The sequence below is a fragment of the Henckelia pumila genome, unplaced genomic scaffold, assembly GCF_033568475.1.
Source record: "Henckelia pumila isolate YLH828 unplaced genomic scaffold, ASM3356847v2 CTG_80:::fragment_1, whole genome shotgun sequence".
Taxonomy (NCBI): domain Eukaryota; kingdom Viridiplantae; phylum Streptophyta; class Magnoliopsida; order Lamiales; family Gesneriaceae; genus Henckelia; species Henckelia pumila.
In genome coordinates, this window is record NW_027331883.1 from 1,917,183 (window position 1) to 1,935,913 (window position 18,731).

Sequence of the window (18,731 nt, forward strand, 5' to 3'; positions counted from 1 at the left end):
ACATGTTTTGCTTTGGAGTTCCTAAATGTGTTACAAAACAATACAATATGTGGTACAAAACCATACAAGATGTGGTACAAATTAACAAAAAATATGGTACAAAAAAATGGCTAAAAAGTGCAGAGTAAAACATATTTGCATTGGGGATTTTTGAGCAATTTGCATTAATAATAATTCATTTTATTTTATTTTTATTATCGTTATATAATTTAAATTAAAAAAATATCCAGCATTAGTAAATAATGTATTATTGAGGGGTCTTTTTGTAAAGAGCTCTCAGCTTTCTTCTATTTATATACCACGCAACCGAAGATCCCCACCCCAAGAACACAGTGAATCCAAAATTGTGCGGAATGGGAAACGGTACTTCTTTTGCAAGAACTGATTGTCCGAATTAAATTTGAATTAATTCGTATTTTCACGAGCACACAGGCAGTAATACTAGGATGATTCTGAATGGAAATTTTTTAAAGTTTCGATACTCAATTTGATTTGAATATCGTTTGAATTCCAGGCGATAAAGGTCGGCATATCAAAAAAATCAAGTACTCTCAGGTTCATAGAGTTTTTCCATTTCAATTCTTTTTGTATGTTTAGTTCTCTGATCTTTTTAAACTGAACTGTCGTGGAATTATGCGTTTTGTGTTGCTTTTATTTATATTGAAGGAGGACCATAGGAACATAGGCGCTGATGAAGATAATTCTCATTTCCATGAAGATATGGACGAGGATCTTCGAGATGGTATTGGCGCTAATTTACAGATTGTGACATAAATTTTCCCCAACTTTTGGTGGTGTTGCGTTTGTGAGGGTTCAGTTGATCAATTTGTTTAATTTGTTCTTTCAGGTGAAGGGAAAAAGAGAGACTTTACAAAATTGGAACTTAAACCTGATCATGAAAATCGGCCATTGTGGGCTTGTGCCGATGGTCGAATTTTTTTGGAGACTTCCTCTCCCCTTTATAAACAGGCCTATGATTTTCTTATTGCCATTGCTGAACCAGTTTGCAGGTAAATTGGTACACTTTAGTTCCAAGGGTGCGCCAAGGAAGTTTTGATTGTTGATTGATTGCTGCTGTACTTTTTTGTGTTTTAATATATGCTTCCAGTTTGTTTTTGTCCACAACTAATCTTTTAACATCCTACCACTATCATCCAATTGTTGAATTGCAGTGCATTTATTAGCATGATATTTATTATTTAACATAATATAGCTCAAGTACAATGTAAGATTGTGTGCCGGACGTTTTTATGCATTTTGTATTGGTTATTGGTCATATATGATATGACTGTGATTGATCCACGTGACGTAACAAAATATGCTATTCTTAGTAGTATTAGTAGTAGTAGTAGTAGTAGTAGTAGTAGTAAGGTTTGAGAAAATTCATAATTGAGGTAATGAACTCAAACCTCTTCTGTTATTGGACCTATGCACAATCTCCATAGCGTGTGCCGATATCTTTCATCAGGTACTTAACTTTTAGTTACACTTGTGATCCGATAGATTTATGGAATCAAATATTAGTTATTATTTCTGAAGATCGAAAAAGAGATAAAAATAACTCGGGATATTATGCAATCAGTTACTACTCAAAACAAAAGACTAGTTGGTATTAAAAGTGTCCGATTCAAGCAGGCAAAGAGATGGTTGAATCAAAATAATTTTGTTTAAAGTTTGTTCATGTGCCCGGGCTTTGATGCTTGATGCTTGTTTTACTCAACAGGCCAGAATCAATGCATGAGTACAACTTGACTCCACATTCCCTGTATGCTGCGGTGTCAGTTGGACTTGAAACAGAGACTGTTATTTCTGTTCTCAATAAATTATCAAAGACCAAACTTCCAAAAGACATGATTGATTTTATACATAGTTCCACTGCTAATTATGGAAAAGTGAAGCTCGTGCTCAAGAAGAATAAATATTTTGTTGAGTCACCATTTCCAGAGGCAAGATGTTCTACTCTACCCATTCTTCAGTTAAAATGAAGCTTATGATTTTGATGTTATATTTTTTTTATTGCCATCGAAAATTTTCAGGTATTGAAAAAATTGTTAATGGATGAGGTTATAGGACGAGCAAGGATTTCCGCTGAGGTATGTGTTTAGGTATTCGCCTCGGGATGGTTAATGCTCCCCTTAAAAACCTGTTGTTACTGCTTGGCCAATTTTGTATCTAAGCCATATAGCATTTCTATTATCTTTGGTTCATAATTTACACGCTTTGAATGCTGTTATTTTAGGGAGTTCCAGGAGGTGATGGGTTTACAATAGGAAAATCTATTGGTGAAATAGAAGGTGGGCACAATGAGTTGCTAAATGAAGTGGAGTTGGCAGCTGCAGCTGAAGAAAAAGAAACTCATTCATTTGAAATTGATCCTGCTCAGGTTGGTCTTTGCATCTCTTTAAGATGAACTGTGATTGGGGTGACAAACTGCAGACCTTAACTCTCGTGTTTTTTATATCGATTAATGTTCTTTTTAGCCGGAATGCTTCAACATTGAACCAGATATGACAATTCAATTCGTTTTTATTCCTCATTAAATATTCAAAGCAAAATGCCATTTGGAGGTTCTCCTTGCTAAATATATTGATTCTGAAACTATTTACTTAGACAAACATCTGTATGATCTACTATTTTACGCAGTCTAATATTATAAATTTTCAAGATATTTACATTTTTTTCATGGACATATACTACATATGCCTATCCATGTTTTCAACCACGTACTTGCAGGAAATTGTTTCAATGAGCTGACTGCAGCTTAGTTCTCTTGCAAATTTGAGATGATAACAATTTAATGTCATTTATGTTTTTCTCTCTATAGTTACCAAACATGGTGCAAATTTGAATGTTTTAGAATTGTATTATTTTGATGGCATTCCAGATGATAGACAATGTATTCTATTCAGCATAAAGGGCACGGAATTAACTAGCTTTCATAAACAGGTTGAAAATGTAAAGCAACGGTGTTTGCCGAACGCTCTAAACTATCCCATGTTGGAGGAGTATGACTTTAGAAATGACACTGTGAGTGGCTCTTATATCCTTCCCAAACTTAGAAAGTTATGTGTATCGGAGATCATAATATCAGTAGTTTTAGTTATCAGCATTGGGTATGCTTGGTGATTCTTGTGGATATTTCAGGTAAATCCTGATCTGGAGGTTGAATTGAAGCCCCATGCGCAACCACGGCCTTATCAAGAAAAAAGTCTTAGTAAAATGTTTGGAAATGGTAAGCATAAATGCAACCTACTTTCATTTCATGTGGTTATTTTATTTGTATTTGTATTATCTGTTTGCCAATGATAATATACCAATTATTTGTAGCTCGTATTTCATTTTGAATGTATTATCCAGGTATAAAATGTATATATATATATATATATATAATGCCATAGGCCTTAAAAGTTCACCAAGGATATTACTCTATTTTACTGGCTAAGAGAATTAATATTTCAGAGTAAAATCTAGGACTCAGTACTTCATTATTTTTCTTGTTTCAGGCAGGGCCCGCTCTGGTATCATTGTGCTACCCTGTGGTGCAGGAAAGTCTTTGGTTGGTGTTTCTGCTGCCACCAGGATAAGAAAGAGTTGTCTTTGTTTGGCTACGAATGCGGTGTCTGTTGATCAGTGGGCTTTCCAGTTTAAATTGTGGTCAACTATTACAGAGGAACAAATATGTCGTTTCACATCTGACAGCAAAGAGAGATTTCGTGGCAATGCTGGGGTGGTGGTGACAACATATAATATGATTGCATTTAATGGCAAACGATCTGAAGAATCTGAGAAGATCCTCGAAGAAATAAGAAACCGGGAATGGGGATTGCTTCTAATGGATGAGGTTTGTTAATGACATAAGTTTGTTTACATTCTTTGATGATGCCTACATTTATTTTCTTTAAAACCAGGTGCATGTAGTCCCTGCTCACATGTTCCGGAAGGTCATCAGTATCACAAAATCTCACTGCAAACTGGGGCTTACTGGTATGTTTGTGCCACGTTTATATTTATATTTAATATATTTAAAAATATTTAATATAATATTAATATATTAATATATAAGCAATTGTGAATGATGAGTCAAATTGTTGTCATTTTATATGCAGCAACACTTGTGAGAGAAGATGAGAGGATTACCGATTTGAACTTCCTTATTGGTCCAAAATTATACGAGGCTAATTGGTTGGATTTAGTGAAAGGAGGGTTCATTGCAAATGTTCAGTGTGCAGAAGTCTGGTGTCCAATGACGAAGGAGTTTTTTGCCGAGTATCTAAAGAAAGAAAATTCAAAGAAGAAACAGGTCCTATATTTACTCGATGAGTATTCAACTATGATTTTTCTAGAATCCAATTCTGTTGAATTAATGTTCATGGTATTCGGCGTGTCAAAGACAAACTAATTTACCGTAACTAAATGCTCTCAGAGCAACATCACCGATCCTTGATTAAAATCACCTTCAGTGCCCCTTTTATTGAAACTTTGGTCTTTTCTCGTCAGCGTGGCATGCTTGATCAGTGACTTTTAAGCTCTCTGACAAGTTTTAGAGGCTTTTTTTTGTTGAAATTTGTGCTTAGTATTATTTCCCTGCCATGAACAAAAACTTTTACAGGAAAATTGAAATTTTATATTTGCTGTGTTTTTCCAACACGTTTTTCATTGCATATTTCAGGCTCTTTATGTGATGAACCCTAATAAATTCAGAGCTTGTGAGTTCCTTATCCGTTTCCATGAGCAGCAGCGGGGTGATAAGATAATAGTTTTTGCGGATAATCTTTTTGCGCTGCGAGAATATGCAATAAAGCTTCAAAAACCTATGATTTTTGGTGAAACTAGGTTTGCTTTTTATCATTATTCTATTGAAATTTGGCGTGCTTATACTGTTTTAATATTATGTCATAATAATTGGGTTGTGTGATTCACAAATCACAGCCACGCTGAAAGAACTAAAATTCTTGATGCATTTAAAACCAGTCGGGACGTGAACACCGTTTTCCTCTCGAAGGTATGTATGCACGTTAGTGCCCAAGTATTAACATCCTCTTGGTTGAGCTATGTGAAGAGACTATCGTTTTCCCAAGTGTTCTTGAATCCGTCTATGTGCAACTATGTAGCATGTGGTGATGCATCAGTGTGTGCTTTCCTTGACCAAACAAGATGTTTAGAAGCGAGTCCTTAAGAACATGATTAGTCTTTATTTGATGTTCTGTTATTTTGTTGCGTGTTATGCATTTGAAATGTGTATTTGTATACAAATCTTCACCTGTGCTTTCTTGCCCACTCTTATGATGCTTAAGTTCCACAAAGCCATTTTTATGTCAAACTCTATTGCTAAGTGAATAACTGATGTGATATCTGGATCATGTTCACAGGCAAACAGCTTGACTTCAGTCATGAGTGAAGATGTTTGTTCATCATTTTGTTTCATGAGATTGCTAATTTATTTGCCGATGTGATGATATCAAAATTCGTGCATTATGTTCACAAGTGAACATCTTTACTTCAGGCATGAATCATGATGTCTATTAATCATTTGTTTTTATATATTGTTTATGTTCATTTCGTCATTGTATTTGTATCTTGATTCTCTGTTCTTTTGTCCTGTGAGAGCCTGTGGTAGTTTTGGATGATGGACTAATTTAACCATCGTCTCTTTGACTCCAGGTGGGTGATAATTCCATAGATATTCCTGAGGCAAACGTGATCATTCAGATTTCATCACATGCTGGTTCAAGGCGTCAAGAGGCTCAACGGCTGGGGCGTATTCTTAGGGCGAAGGTACGCTTTTCCTGGTATGCATGCTCACCATGCAGCACTCAGGGGCAGAATGTCTATGTAAAGGGCAGTGAATTCATTGCATGATTATGCATATAGGTTGTGCTGGGCTTTATGTGAATATTTGTGGTTGAACTAGAGAGTTATACAAATGGTAGTCGATTTACCACTTAATTATGATGCATGACTATATTGTTAAAAATAATAACCCAAATTAACTAAACCGTTTTTTTTAGTAATAGTCTGACTCAAATATTAATAACTATGGGTATGCAATGTTTAATTGTTAAAATTCTATTAAAAAATCCCAAAAAAATATCCTACTCAAGAAATATTTTTTACATATTCTGTTGCATGACTAAAATGTTATCAGTTAATGATATATTTGATTCAATATTAATCTTGATACATTAAATTTTATGAATATATTTGCAATAAAAATTTATGATTGTATTAGTTTAGCCCACTCAGGTATAAAATCCTGTGGCTCAACCCTTGGCAGCACTGATGCGAGTTTAAAACTTATAGACCATTCAAAAATACTATTTTTACAGTAATATACATTTGAAAAATGGTTTATAGTTTTTCATGTACCAAGTATAGCCTGGATCCTGTATTCACATCATCTTGCCATTTTATGTTTTAGGTTGATGATTAGTTATGACAGCATATTTACTTTCTAGATGTCTAAGTGATTATTAGCACCTATTTTTTCGTATGGGGAATAAATATGTTATCTCGTTGTTCAGAAAGAATACTGCCTCTGCTGGCTTGCACTTCACGCATAACTAAATCAATACTTGAAAGAAGTTGTGAATTTTCTTCTCCAAGAAAATTTGTCGTATAAAAAGGTGCAGCTTTTGGATTTTGGAGGTCAGATCAGTATTTGACACAAGCTGCCCAGGAATCCTTTTCCTGCATGGAGAACCTTATGATATATATATTATTTAAAGTAATTTGACTTTGAAACAGTTTTGAGATCGATTTGGGAAAAATTAGACCACTCTGTAAGTCAGTATATCTGTGATCATCCAATATTTGATTCATTGTTGTTTTTGTTGGTCACCTTTATATTGTGGAAATAAGAAATTAGTTATTCAGTCTGAGTTTGTTCTTATTCACATCTACCTCTGTTTGTGTATTTCCCTTGGACTGAGTTTCTCGTCGTGTCTGAATTTATTGATTTAATAGGGTAAGCCTCAAGACAGGGTGGCAGGAGGCAAGGAAGAGTACAATGCATTTTTCTATTCACTCGTATCTACAGACACCCAGGTATGTTAGTCTTCTCCTTCCCATTTACAAGTGATTTGCTTGCTCTTTTTCCCCACTTAAGTTGTCCCCCAAAATCACATTGTTGATTTATTTTTAATGCAGGAGATGTATTACTCAACCAAAAGACAGCAGTTTTTGGTTGATCAAGGTTATAGTTTTAAGGTACATAACAGTTTCAAAAGTTGATGCACTTTAGCATTCTTACATTATAACGACTCCAATTACATTATCCCTTCAAGTCCCGCATACTTGCTTCTTGAAATATATTTCATTTACAAATATAACAAATGTTTGAATTGCATTTTGGCCATGCTTCTGAATGTTTTAACTGGCTGTTCCAGGTTATCACGAGCTTACCACCCTCAGACTCGGGACCCGAGTTGAATTACCATTATCTCGATGATCAGCTAGCACTTCTCGGCCAGGTCTTCTTTATTTGTGTCCTTGTTTTGTGGCTTGAAATATTATCCCTTTTCTATCACTACTCAAGTACTGATGACTCCTCTTTATATGTCACAAAATAGGTGCTATGTGCTGGGGATGATATAGTCGGTTTAGAGCAACTAGAAGAAGATGCAGATGGCATGGCTCTTGAAAAAGCCCGCCGCTCATTCGGGTCCATGAGTGTGATGTCTGGAGCTAGTGGAATGGTTTACATGGAATTTAAGTAAGGATTCATCACATGTCATGCATCCTTGATCCTTCTAATAAAATCAATTTCTCATAATATTTTTTGTCGCTCTTCCTGATCTCTGTATTAAATTGCCCCGTTGTTGATTGCCTTGCAGTACCGGGCAGAAAAGGCTACATGGGCAGCTAAAGAGCAAGCCTAAGGATCCGGCCAAGAGGCACCACTTGTTCAAGAAACGTTTTACTGGTCCTTAAATTTGTGATCATCTGGCAAAACTTTTATCTACTTCTGCATTTGTTGGAAACTTTTTGTTATAAGATGAGTATAACTGTGATACATCATCATCCCCACGTAATACAATGTTGGGTGTTCATGGAAAAATTGAGCAACTTGGTAGTTTGGGATGATGAATTCGTACATTCGATTTGTGAGTAAGACGATGTATATATCAGTGTGTTTGAAGTAATTTTGGAAGTGCAGTGGACTTGGGATTTGGTAGAATTTGAGCGTTTCGATTATGAATCAATTATTATTTAGGAGCATATTGTATTGCTCGAGATGTATGATCTCTAGATATAATAACTATCATGTTGATGAATAGCCTGAACCTATAATCAAGATATCTTGACCTTCTTGGGCAACAGTTAATTTTCTTTGCAATGTGGCTTCGCATTTGGGCTTTGAATAGTACTTTGGGGCTTGGACTAGAGTAGACATTCTTTTATTTTATTTTCACGTGAAATCAAACTAAAACTCTTATAGTTATGGTGGACAAATATTTGACTAGTGAGAATTATATCAAATTAATAATACTATACAATCTCTCTTTGTGCCGTCGGCAAATTGACAATTATAGCATTAAATAAATGGAATGTCACTTTCTGTGAAGTTGGTAAAAGTCACTCCCCACGCGCACACACACACACACTTCCAATCCGGGGAATTCACTTTTCCTCGCGAAAACGAAACGGAATTTTCCTCTTCACATTTTCCAAGTAATTTTCTTCAATTTATCAAATAAAAACACACTAAAACACACACACACATATATATTATGAAGTGGAGCTTTCCAACATGCATTTGACTGCTTTTGGCACATTCCCTATTCCATAATTGTGATCGAGGGGGTTGCATTTAACCATTTATAATGTGTACGCGACGAATTGAAATTATTATTATATCTATACTCTCTACAATGGAATAAGGCCCCTAGTATTGAGCCAAGGTTTTATCTGAATATTTTTATTTTTTTTTGCAAAACATGCACACAAATTTGAAAAGACAATTTGATTCATTTTCGTGTCTAATTTATATGTGTAGACTGCATAATTGAAATCACGCAAAATTTCATGTTAAAAAAAATCACAAAATTTCACACGATCGAGTAAGTATTTATTCCTTGAAAATAAGTATTCATCAATTAGTTCTACCCAAAATCAAGTGAAAAATGTTTAAAAAATAAAAATTAAGGGGATTTATATGATTAATTAATGGAACCTTTAACATATTTTTTTGTAATGAAATAAAATATTTTCGAACCTGATGTGTAATATTTTTAACTCGACGGCACTTGGATTAATATTATTAGGTCGAGACATAGATTCCAAGTGAGAGTACACTTTATTCGTTTGGAGCTTATTGTTCCCTTGGAAGAATCAAATGGAAAGCGCACAAAACTTGTAGGGGAAAGCAACTATATATTTTCCGGATAATATATTTTTAAAATATGTATAGTTCTAAAAAAAATTAATTTTTTTTTTTATTTTAAGGTAGCACCATTGCCCTAAATTACGACGTTAAATTCATATATATTTTATGCTTATGGAGACACATATATATATATATAATATATAATCGATGAAAACGTAAAAATGTTAAATTATACGAATAAGATTTTATAGGAGCAGTCAAAGTTCAATGCATTTTGTTGTATAGTAAATCAAATGTTTGATGATTAAAGAGACACATGCATGATCTCCTGCCTGCTGGGTGTAGTGTCACTTAGTAGTGTTGAATTTCGTAAAGTCATGCACCATTCGTGCACAATATTTATCTTATGATTATCCCTAATATAATTAATTAATACTATTGTCAAGACCAAACACACGCTTGTTATTAGGTTAAAAACTATATATAGTCGATTGTAACTATGTAAATCAAATATTTCAAACTGTACAATCATTCAAACATCAGTTTTTTTATCGTTTTATTCGTTCTCCTAATAAGACAATTATTGCACCAAGCGATTTAGACATATAAATTTGACAAGAAAATTTATTTGAAGTGACAATCATTTTATTTTATATTCTGTAGGCTGCTATTATAGAATGTCGAAGTAGTTACTGTATTGTCTCCATTATATCCGGTCAAAAGTGATTTCTTGGAATATAGATATTAACGGTAGCATATAATACCAAAAAATTAAAGTGCTGACCTTTTTGATAATTCATAATTCTGATTGAATTTTATTCTGAAATCGCTTCATACATACCAAAGAGAAAATGCGTACGGGTTGCATTAAATTACAATTAGTGAAAGTATTATGAGATTCTTAATTTCTCACAATATTTTTTTCTTCTCCACTCTTGGAGATTCTATGGGGTTTCATATTATTTTATACATATTACAATTGAGTGCTCTTTAGTAGGTGTCAATATAATTAATGGGGCTAAAAAAAAGTTTGCTAGGGTGGTCTCAGAGATCAAAATAATCATATTTTTTTAGGGAAAAAAAGGTTTTGGAAGAATTTAGTCAAGAATAATAAGAAAGGATCGAGTCATTTCATCATCAATGGGCTAAAATATTATTAAAGACATTCGAAGATGCTTTGATCGGTTTTTATAAAAAGAATTTGCTTTATAAACTGATCATTACAAATTAAGAATCAGGATTAATTAGTACAATGATATGAGTAAAGCAAGCAAATCAAATATATATATATATATATATATATATATATATATATATATATATATATAATACATGTACATTATTAAGGAATGTTTCTTATTCATATATATTAACAATTAGTTTAATCTTAATTATCGTACATGGTCATATATTACACGCTGGATCCGTGATGAAATTTTGGTAACGATAATCAACCAATTAATGATTTTCGATCGATCTTGTTATTGAAATATAGGAAGACAATGGGGAACTTTGTTATGATTTAATTTACGATATTTGATAATGACCATGATGAAAAGGGTTGAGAAATAATTAAGTACTATACTTTAATCATGCATGATATATATATGCCCTACTATATGTCTTAATTAATATTAGCTAGCTAGGTCTTGAAGATCTTTGACCAAGATGAATTTATAAGTCGTGATTCTTGTTGATTTATATGATACATTTTTAGTAAAAACAATTTGGTTCGAAGATGTCCAATCATGCGAAGAAACTTGGTTTTAATTTTATAATTTAAGGAAAACATAATCATGATCAACCTGCAAATGATGCTATTATTTTAGTGCGGCTACCACTTTGGTAGTCTCTTATACTATTGGCAAAATGTTTCTAAAGTTCTATGATGAGTGAGTATCACAATTGGCCTTTGTTTTCTTGTCTGTGTAATTTTTTTTAAGGAAAAAATAATATCATTAAGAACTAGAGAAATAACAATCTTCACTCAAAGATCCGAAGGAGAAGTCCTGACCGTAGGATGAGCATGAAAATAAGACGTCATAGCAACATTGTTTGCAACACGTTACGGGAGTCTTTACAATCACTAAAAAAAAAGTGATTGTTAGTTTTTGGCTTAAAAATGTGTGTTTCTTAAACCTATATTATGTGTTACCTTATGTTTAACTTAATTGAAATCTAAAAGCAAGTCATGTGATGATTATAATTCTTCAAAAGTGATTCTAATAAGAAAGTCATTGTTAAAATCACTCTAATCACTTATTTATAAAACACTACTCAACTTTGATTTTTAGATTTTCACATATGTTTTCAAAGACTACCAACTTTTGATTTTTTTTAATTTTTTTATAATCTATAAATTAATCACTTCTATAAAAGCACAATCTATTGCAAATACTCCCTACATCAATCTCTACTTTAGAATCTGACTCAAAAATTACATCTTGGAAACCCATGCCATCAATTTAACTAAGGGCCTCCTTGAAATTAAGTCATCGCTTCTACTTCTTTAATTAACACTATTCGAGGTAAAGCATTAGTTTTAGCAAAAATAAAAGAATCAACTGAATTTTGAAGCACCATTCCCACCCCAAAATTCTACGCGTTAATGCTACACTTTAGAGCTTGTATTGTTTTTCTTTTCATAATTCTCTGGAAACCGAAATTTTAGAAAAAATAAGGAAAAATAATCGGAGAAAAACGAGAATGTTGAATCATTTCCTATATAGTCAAATTTATTGGGATTATTTGATTATGTTTAAATAAAATTATATTCTTGTGATTTTATAAAAGTAGTTGCCATTATTTTATTGATTTTAATAGTTTGTTTAATATTTTAGAATTAAAAAAAACAAATATTCAATATGAAATGGTAAAAAAATACAATAAAAATTAATATATATATATATATATATAATATATATGATAAATTTTTTTTTAAAAAAAATGATAATGAAAACAACACTGTCCTAGACTCCTAGACTTTAGATAATTGTTAATCAAAATTTTGGTTCTTAAAAATTTTAATTTGCAAGTACTTAAACGGTGATCAATGTAAAATAATTTGTTAATAAAATTAATAAAATAACAATCATCATATTTTATGGGCCTAATAACTGAAATTAACTTGTGTAAATTATATACAGTTTCCGGAGGCAGCGAGTATATTATGCCGTTTCGAATGAAACACAGCCGATTTAAAAAGACAATAAATATTTTAATTGATCGATGCAAATATCTTCAACTCCTTTCTTCTGCGGATTATTTAGAAATTATTAATGGATTTGAACTAAATATTTTTAGATTAAATATATAAAACGATTATGTTAATTAAGCTCGACGATCAAATCAAAAATAGCCTTGAATTTGTGTTTAATTTGACGTAATTAACGATTTAAGAATTTCATCATAATGAAATTTGAAAACAATCTATGAAATAATGAAATGTAACTAGCTAATTATATTGAGTAATGCCAATTACAAAACAAATGCAAGACATCCATCTCATGGAAAGGATCTATGCTAATTGTTAACCTCAACTTCCCATTGAAAGAGCTTATTAATTTTAAAAATTATTCAAAAATTGATAAAAATTGCCCTTCGAACTTAATAATATATATCATTGAAGACTTCATTTGAACTGAACTGATCTTGGCATCTGCTCTCTACAACTTGTAATCAATCGATGATTATAATTCTCATACTGAGTTTGTAGCATTGTCGCATTCAAACCGCGGAAGGACGACGATCCCAGTCGTTCGATTCCTTGGTCGTCTTCTTGGTGAAATCCATCGTTCTGCAGCCACATTTCGGATCATGATCATATAACTAGTAGTAATACTCAAAAAGCTATTGCAAAAAAATTTAATTTCATTGCATGCATAGACAAAAGTATTAATATTTTATTATAAAAACAAAGAAACTGGACCATTAAATTAAATAAAATAATAATAATAATAATAATAAAAAGGAATATTACCCAAAAATAATCTTCATCCTCATATCTGTGAGACATTGATGCTTTCGGAATCTCGCCACCTTCATCGTTCCGAGCAAACCTTCCTCGGATCCTTAATCGGTTGTCCGCTAACGTTTTCCGGCATGCATACTTTTTATTCACATTCATGATAAACAAACAAACAAACAGATTTTACTAATATTTATTAAATAAAACATATTTGAATAACAATATATAATTGATTCTCCAATATTAATTATTACCTTAATAGTTTTATTGAAATTTCTTTGAGTCCTTTTGGCTTTGTATCTGTCAATTCTCTCCTTCCTTTCTTCTGTACTGTAGCGTCCTATTTTGAAATTTGCTTCCTCCATTAATGACTTTTCTGCCGATAAAGGACTCGAACTCAAAGCATTATTTGTTTTCGCCATCTGATTTGTTTTCACATTCTGTCACAAATATATTATATACATGAAAAACCAATTTATGTATAATTAATTACCTGTAAATCTCCGGTGCTACAAACTCTTCTCATTTGACCGGAGCCGAAGATGCTGCTTTCAGGTGGATTTTGCAAGTTCAGAGACTCCATAACACTGTCGAATCCAGCTCGAAACGATGATGATGAATTCTGGCAATTATATACGAATGAATTGCTGCTGTAACTCCTCTGCATGAACTTCATTGCAGATAATTCATCTATGCTATTCTGCGGCAGAAAAGGATTTGAGTCGAATTTTAACCCACATTCCTCTGTTTTCACACCCAAAACAGAGTTCCGCCCCTCATTCCTCAACTGGGTTAGAGATAAATTTTCGAGCTTGAAACTTGGTGGGGAAGAAGATGAGAGCAAAACAGACGCGATTTCGTTTAGAAGACTCGTTTCATCAACTGGGTTTCCGCTCTCGTTTTCTGGGATCGTATCAGTCGCTTGATATTCATGAATTTCTTGAAATGGGATATGAAGGTGGGCATCAATGGCGGAGGAATCGGTGAATGGGAAGAATGGATCGGCTAGAATAGAGTTTTCGTATAAAAACATATCAGAAGCCATCGAAAATCCAGCACCCAGAATTGAATTGAATCGAACTCTGGGTAAGAAAATTCTGTTGTAGCACGAACAAAATTTGGAGATGACAGTTGAAATTTGATGGTTTGTTCAATCAAATTTCTTGTCAATTTATGAGCAAGATGACAAGAATCTTATTTTGCATTATCTATTTTTTTTTTCCCACTTTAAAATTGTTTTCCTCAAATAGAAAGAAACACACGCAGTAAATGTTCCTCCACTGCTGAGCTTTGGAAGCTCAAACGACAGAGCAAATTGAAAGGTCAGATCTTGTGGTATAAAAAGACAAGGAAATTTCATTTTAGTCCCTCCGAATGTGAAATGATTCTTTCAGTCCTCGTCGTTTACATATTTATAAATTCAACCCCGAGTCAAAAGTATAAAAACTAGCTTCTAAAACATGATTTATGAGCTAGTATTTGAGAGAGCTACTAAGAGATAGTTTTAATTCGTTCTTTAACAAAATTATGATCATATATAAAAACTAGCTCGGTCCGTAACTCGAGTTCGAGCACGAACAAGAAATTTACGAGTTTAAAAGTATTAGAAATTCTATTCATTTACACTCCTAGAATAGGTTAGGGATTCAAAGCTTTCGATGATTCGAAATTTAGCTCAAGACATCATAGAATTCAATCTTTAATTGTCTTTTTCATATTCTCCTTTTATTTTAAGATCACAATTCACAGTCATGGTCAAAAATTTTCTGTGTCGGGTAATTTATTTGGAAGCCAATGATCATAAACTAATTATTGAATACTAAGATGTGAATACGATTGATTGAATTTATTTGGAAGCCAATGATCATAAACTAATTATTGAATACTAAGATGTGAATTCGATTGATTGATTAATATCAACAAATTTTTAGTTAGGTAAAAAGGTAGATCATTTAGGTAGTGTTTGCAACCTCTAAAAATAAGTGATTATGGAAAAAATTTTAACAAATTTATTAAAAAAATCTCCATAATCACTTATTTTTAGAGGTTGCAAACACTACCTTAATATCCGTAAGATATAAACTTGTTTCTGTGAAAATGGGTAGTCCAAACAAATCAGATCTGGGCAATGGTTGTGGATCCAGGCGTCATAATTTTGAATAAAGTTGGCCCAATAAACGATGTAATTGGATCTTCGTATTTGGGCTTGAAATTATTGTGGCTAATTGAGTGGGCCTTCATTCACTCTTTCTTTCCTTTTGTTTTAGGGATATTTGAGTGGACCTATATACCATGAAGGATGTAATAAAATAAGTAGGAAAATTTGTCATTAATGTTCATACTTTAAGAATATATTATTATAGTAGGACCGATCCATCCAACAAATATTTACAATAAAAATAATAATATTTTTTATATAAAAAATAATACTTTTTTATTAATCGAATCGAACAAAAAATTTGTCTCACAAAATTTAATTGTAAATTCGTTTAATAGGAATTTTTGTGCTATTATTATTATTTTTTTTTTGAAGGATTGTAAGCTTTTAATTAGTCTACGTCGAGTGTGTGTTAGTAACAAAAAAAGCCGTCATTAGGAAATATCGACAAGAATTAAGAATTTCCTGGCGAAACATGCGTATTTCGCCTTGTATACGTTTTTTATTTAAATGTTGAGCATTAGGGACGGATATTTTCGATTTGTAGATAAAGGCTAAAATATTTATTTTTAACATTGATTATATAATATCGGTTTTTGGAGGTAGCAGTTCTATTCTTAAATAATATTTGTTACCTTTAAAAATAAGTGATTATATTAGTCCACAGACGTCCCATATTAACTAGCTAAACCTTGTATGTTGAATTTTTACGTTCCGCAAAATGGATCTCGAATTCCAGAAGGCGAAAACTTAGTTTTGCAAATAAACATTTTATATGTATCTAAAGAAGTTAAAATTATTATAAAAAATAGTGGCTTTGCTTTGATATTAGCGGATTCTCCATCAAGTTTTGTGCGATCGCCATTTATATATATCTATTTTTTTTTTAATAAAAAAATCCTCTACTCCCACCAACTAATGCACTAGATTGATTTTAAAATAGTCTTTGTGACTTAAAGATGCCTCAACATGATAATCCAAAGAAATAATCAGAATCAACCAAGTGCGGTAAAGAACATATATGATAGAATTAAGGCTTAATTGATCCTCACTCGTTATGGTTTTGTTTTTAACCTAGACATTAATTTTTCAAGTGTAATAAGAATTATTTTGTTCAATGATAACGCTTATGACATACAAACGGTGTGCGAATTAACATTATTTTCAATGTAGTTGTATACAAATTTTCGAGTTTTAAGTGTCGATGAATTATAATAATTTATTAATGATCGATCAAAATCATATATAAATTTGAACTTTGGAGAGAAAAAAACTAATTAGCCTCTCATCGATGATGGATGACCCCCGTCTCACACCTTGTCTGAAAAAAAAAAAGTGAATAAAATAGTATTCTTCGTACAAAAACTATTTCCATGTGAAAGGAACAGAAGATGCATTACAAGTGAAAGTCATAATGAACTAGCTATAATACTTACGTTCGAAAGAACCAAGACCAAGGTACTATCTTGCATGCTACGTACGACAAATAAATAATTTTATCGTTCTTAATTAATTATTTTTTTTAAAAAAAAAGAAAGTATTTTTAATTTGAAATTGAAATATAATAGATCCGATTTAACTGGTTAATTGATCAGAATTAATATGGAAGAACAGCACAAGTACTGAAGTACATGACAAGATCCGGCTGAACCGGGGCAATCCACCAGCAAACCTTATAATAGTATAATTTTTTTTTTTTTTTAAAAACCTTGCAATTTTATTTATTTTCTATCTTAAACTGAAAAACACAAAATATCCAAGTTAATTAATTTTTTTTCCCTATCATACCAGTTTATAGATTTAGAAGTTTTTTTTTTTATATAATTCATATTAACATATCTGAAATCCGCGCTCAAAATCCTGTGTGCAATGGTAGCATTTAATTCATATAATTGTATTTAGGGTGATGCTACGTAAATTACAAGTTGCATTAAAAATTACATGAATACATTTAATGTATTTTGAAAAGATTTTTTTCAAATCAAGTAACGAAATAATTTTATAATTTCATGTGTATTATGAGTTTAACATTTCTATATTTAAGTCATGACATGTATTTGTACTTAAAAAAAATAAAACTATTTCTTAAATTCAATAAATTAATCCCAAATAATTTCCGATAATCCTCTTTAATTTCTCCACGGTTTTCCTCGTAATATTTACATTTACATACCAATCCATATTGCAATTTGCACACACACACATAGATAGATATATATTTCTGTGTGTGTGTGTATATATATATATATAATATATATGTATAAAGAAATGGAAAAAAGAAAAAGAAAAAGAAAGCCTCAAAAAATTACTAGAAAGAATCCGAGCTACAAGCCGGCGGCGGTAATGGGGGAAATGTCGCAGTAGAAATCAGAAATGCCAGAAGCCAACCACAGCCTCTCGTTGAAAGCCTCCTGCATATCCTCCGGAATAAACTGCGTCCGGCACAGCGGACACGTCTTCTGGTCGTGGTCCATCCAACGGTCCACGCAGCTCCGGTGGAATATGTGCCTGCAATTCGTCAGCCGTCGGATCTCATCCTCCCCGCTGAACTCGTACAGGCACACCGCGCAGCTCTCCGGCGGCTCCATCTCCGCCAAATCCGAGAACATCACCACCGGTAGCAGCTCCCGGATCAGCGCCGCCGACACCGACACGGGCTCCTCCCGGGTGGAAACCGGCACCGTTTCGGGCTCCAGGAAATCCCCGAGCCCGAAGAAGGAGAAGGCGGCGTATAAAGCTTTACGGACGAATCCCAGAAGCGTCAATACGTAGACCAGTAGCTTGGGGAAAAACAGCTCAGTGTATCCCACGGGAAATCCCATCTCTAGCTCCGGTTCGAAGATAATATTGAATGTGAATATTAATATGAAGACGAAGATGAATTATATAGGGAGGTGGGAGTTGTGAGAAATGACGAAAATGGGTCTGATGAAAATAGTAAATGACAATCGAGGAACATGAGAGTGCGGGCGGGGTGTATCAGCTGTCTCCTTCGTAGGGGTGCCATTTGTCAGAACTTGTCGTAACCATTTGCATACGTGTGGTTGATTAGCACGTGTGGGGATTATTATACAAACGCAATTTATTATTATTTAATTTAATTAAAAAATAAGATCTCCACATTTTCTTTGTTTGTCAAAATAATTATGGAGAAAAAGACAAAGGATGTCTATAATGTGATATTAAGACGTACGTACAACAATTGAAATAAAACCATATTTATTTCACTAGTGATGAGAGTGAATGATATGAGTTAATGTATATAGTTGGCATCATACCAA

General features: G+C 32.7%; 3 protein-coding genes across 4 annotated transcripts; 1 reads left to right on the forward strand and 2 right to left on the reverse strand.

Annotated features, from left to right (window-relative positions):
• The first annotated feature begins 290 nt into the window (after nucleotides 1-290).
• On the forward strand, nucleotides 291-8,176 carry LOC140873696 (general transcription and DNA repair factor IIH helicase/translocase subunit XPB1). 2 transcript variants are annotated; one of them, XM_073276913.1, is made up of 20 exons: nucleotides 291-363; nucleotides 515-555; nucleotides 667-742; nucleotides 848-1,010; nucleotides 1,724-1,946; nucleotides 2,037-2,093; nucleotides 2,240-2,383; nucleotides 2,947-3,027; nucleotides 3,145-3,232; nucleotides 3,504-3,841; nucleotides 3,909-3,984; nucleotides 4,107-4,300; nucleotides 4,670-4,833; nucleotides 4,930-5,002; nucleotides 5,662-5,775; nucleotides 6,964-7,044; nucleotides 7,147-7,206; nucleotides 7,386-7,469; nucleotides 7,569-7,711; nucleotides 7,833-8,176. In XM_073276913.1, the coding sequence occupies exons 1-20, from the start codon at nucleotides 354-356 to the stop codon at nucleotides 7,927-7,929; spliced, it is 2,307 nt and encodes a 768-aa protein (XP_073133014.1). In that variant the 5' UTR covers nucleotides 291-353; the 3' UTR covers nucleotides 7,930-8,176. The 2 variants fall into 2 exon arrangements, with proteins under 2 accessions (XP_073133014.1, XP_073133013.1); XM_073276912.1 differs by having other exon boundaries at nucleotides 667-740; nucleotides 837-1,010.
• Nucleotides 8,177-12,762: 4,586 nt separating this feature from the next.
• On the reverse strand, nucleotides 12,763-14,586 carry LOC140873805 (uncharacterized). Its single transcript, XM_073277062.1, has 4 exons — nucleotides 13,786-14,586; nucleotides 13,547-13,714; nucleotides 13,305-13,433; nucleotides 12,763-13,121 (listed from the first exon to the last, which is right to left on the reverse strand). Exons 1-4 carry the CDS (start codon nucleotides 14,335-14,337, stop codon nucleotides 12,957-12,959), a joined length of 1,014 nt encoding a protein of 337 aa, XP_073133163.1. The 5' UTR covers nucleotides 14,338-14,586; the 3' UTR covers nucleotides 12,763-12,956.
• A 2,969-nt stretch (nucleotides 14,587-17,555) lies between these two features.
• On the reverse strand, nucleotides 17,556-18,290 carry LOC140873787 (brassinosteroid-responsive RING protein 1-like). Its single transcript, XM_073277037.1, has one exon. The coding sequence runs from the start codon at nucleotides 18,270-18,272 to the stop codon at nucleotides 17,775-17,777; it is 498 nt and encodes a 165-aa protein (XP_073133138.1). The 5' UTR covers nucleotides 18,273-18,290; the 3' UTR covers nucleotides 17,556-17,774.
• Nucleotides 18,291-18,731: the final 441 nt, after the last annotated feature.

Coding starts and splice junctions, on each gene's coding strand:
- LOC140873805 (XM_073277062.1), bottom strand. CDS start 14,337: ATGGCTTCTGATATGTTTTTATACGAAAACTCTATTCTAGCCGATCCA. Junction 13,715..13,785: donor GTAGCACCGGAGATTTACAG/GTAATTAATTAT, acceptor AAAACAAATCAG/ATGGCGAAAACAAATAATGC. Junction 13,122..13,304: donor AGGATGAAGATTATTTTTGG/GTAATATTCCTT, acceptor ATGTGGCTGCAG/AACGATGGATTTCACCAAGA.
- LOC140873787 (XM_073277037.1), bottom strand. CDS start 18,272: ATGGGATTTCCCGTGGGATACACTGAGCTGTTTTTCCCCAAGCTACTG.
- LOC140873696 (XM_073276912.1), top strand. Junction 3,233..3,503: donor TAGTAAAATGTTTGGAAATG/GTAAGCATAAAT, acceptor TTCTTGTTTCAG/GCAGGGCCCGCTCTGGTATC. Junction 3,842..3,908: donor GATTGCTTCTAATGGATGAG/GTTTGTTAATGA, acceptor CTTTAAAACCAG/GTGCATGTAGTCCCTGCTCA.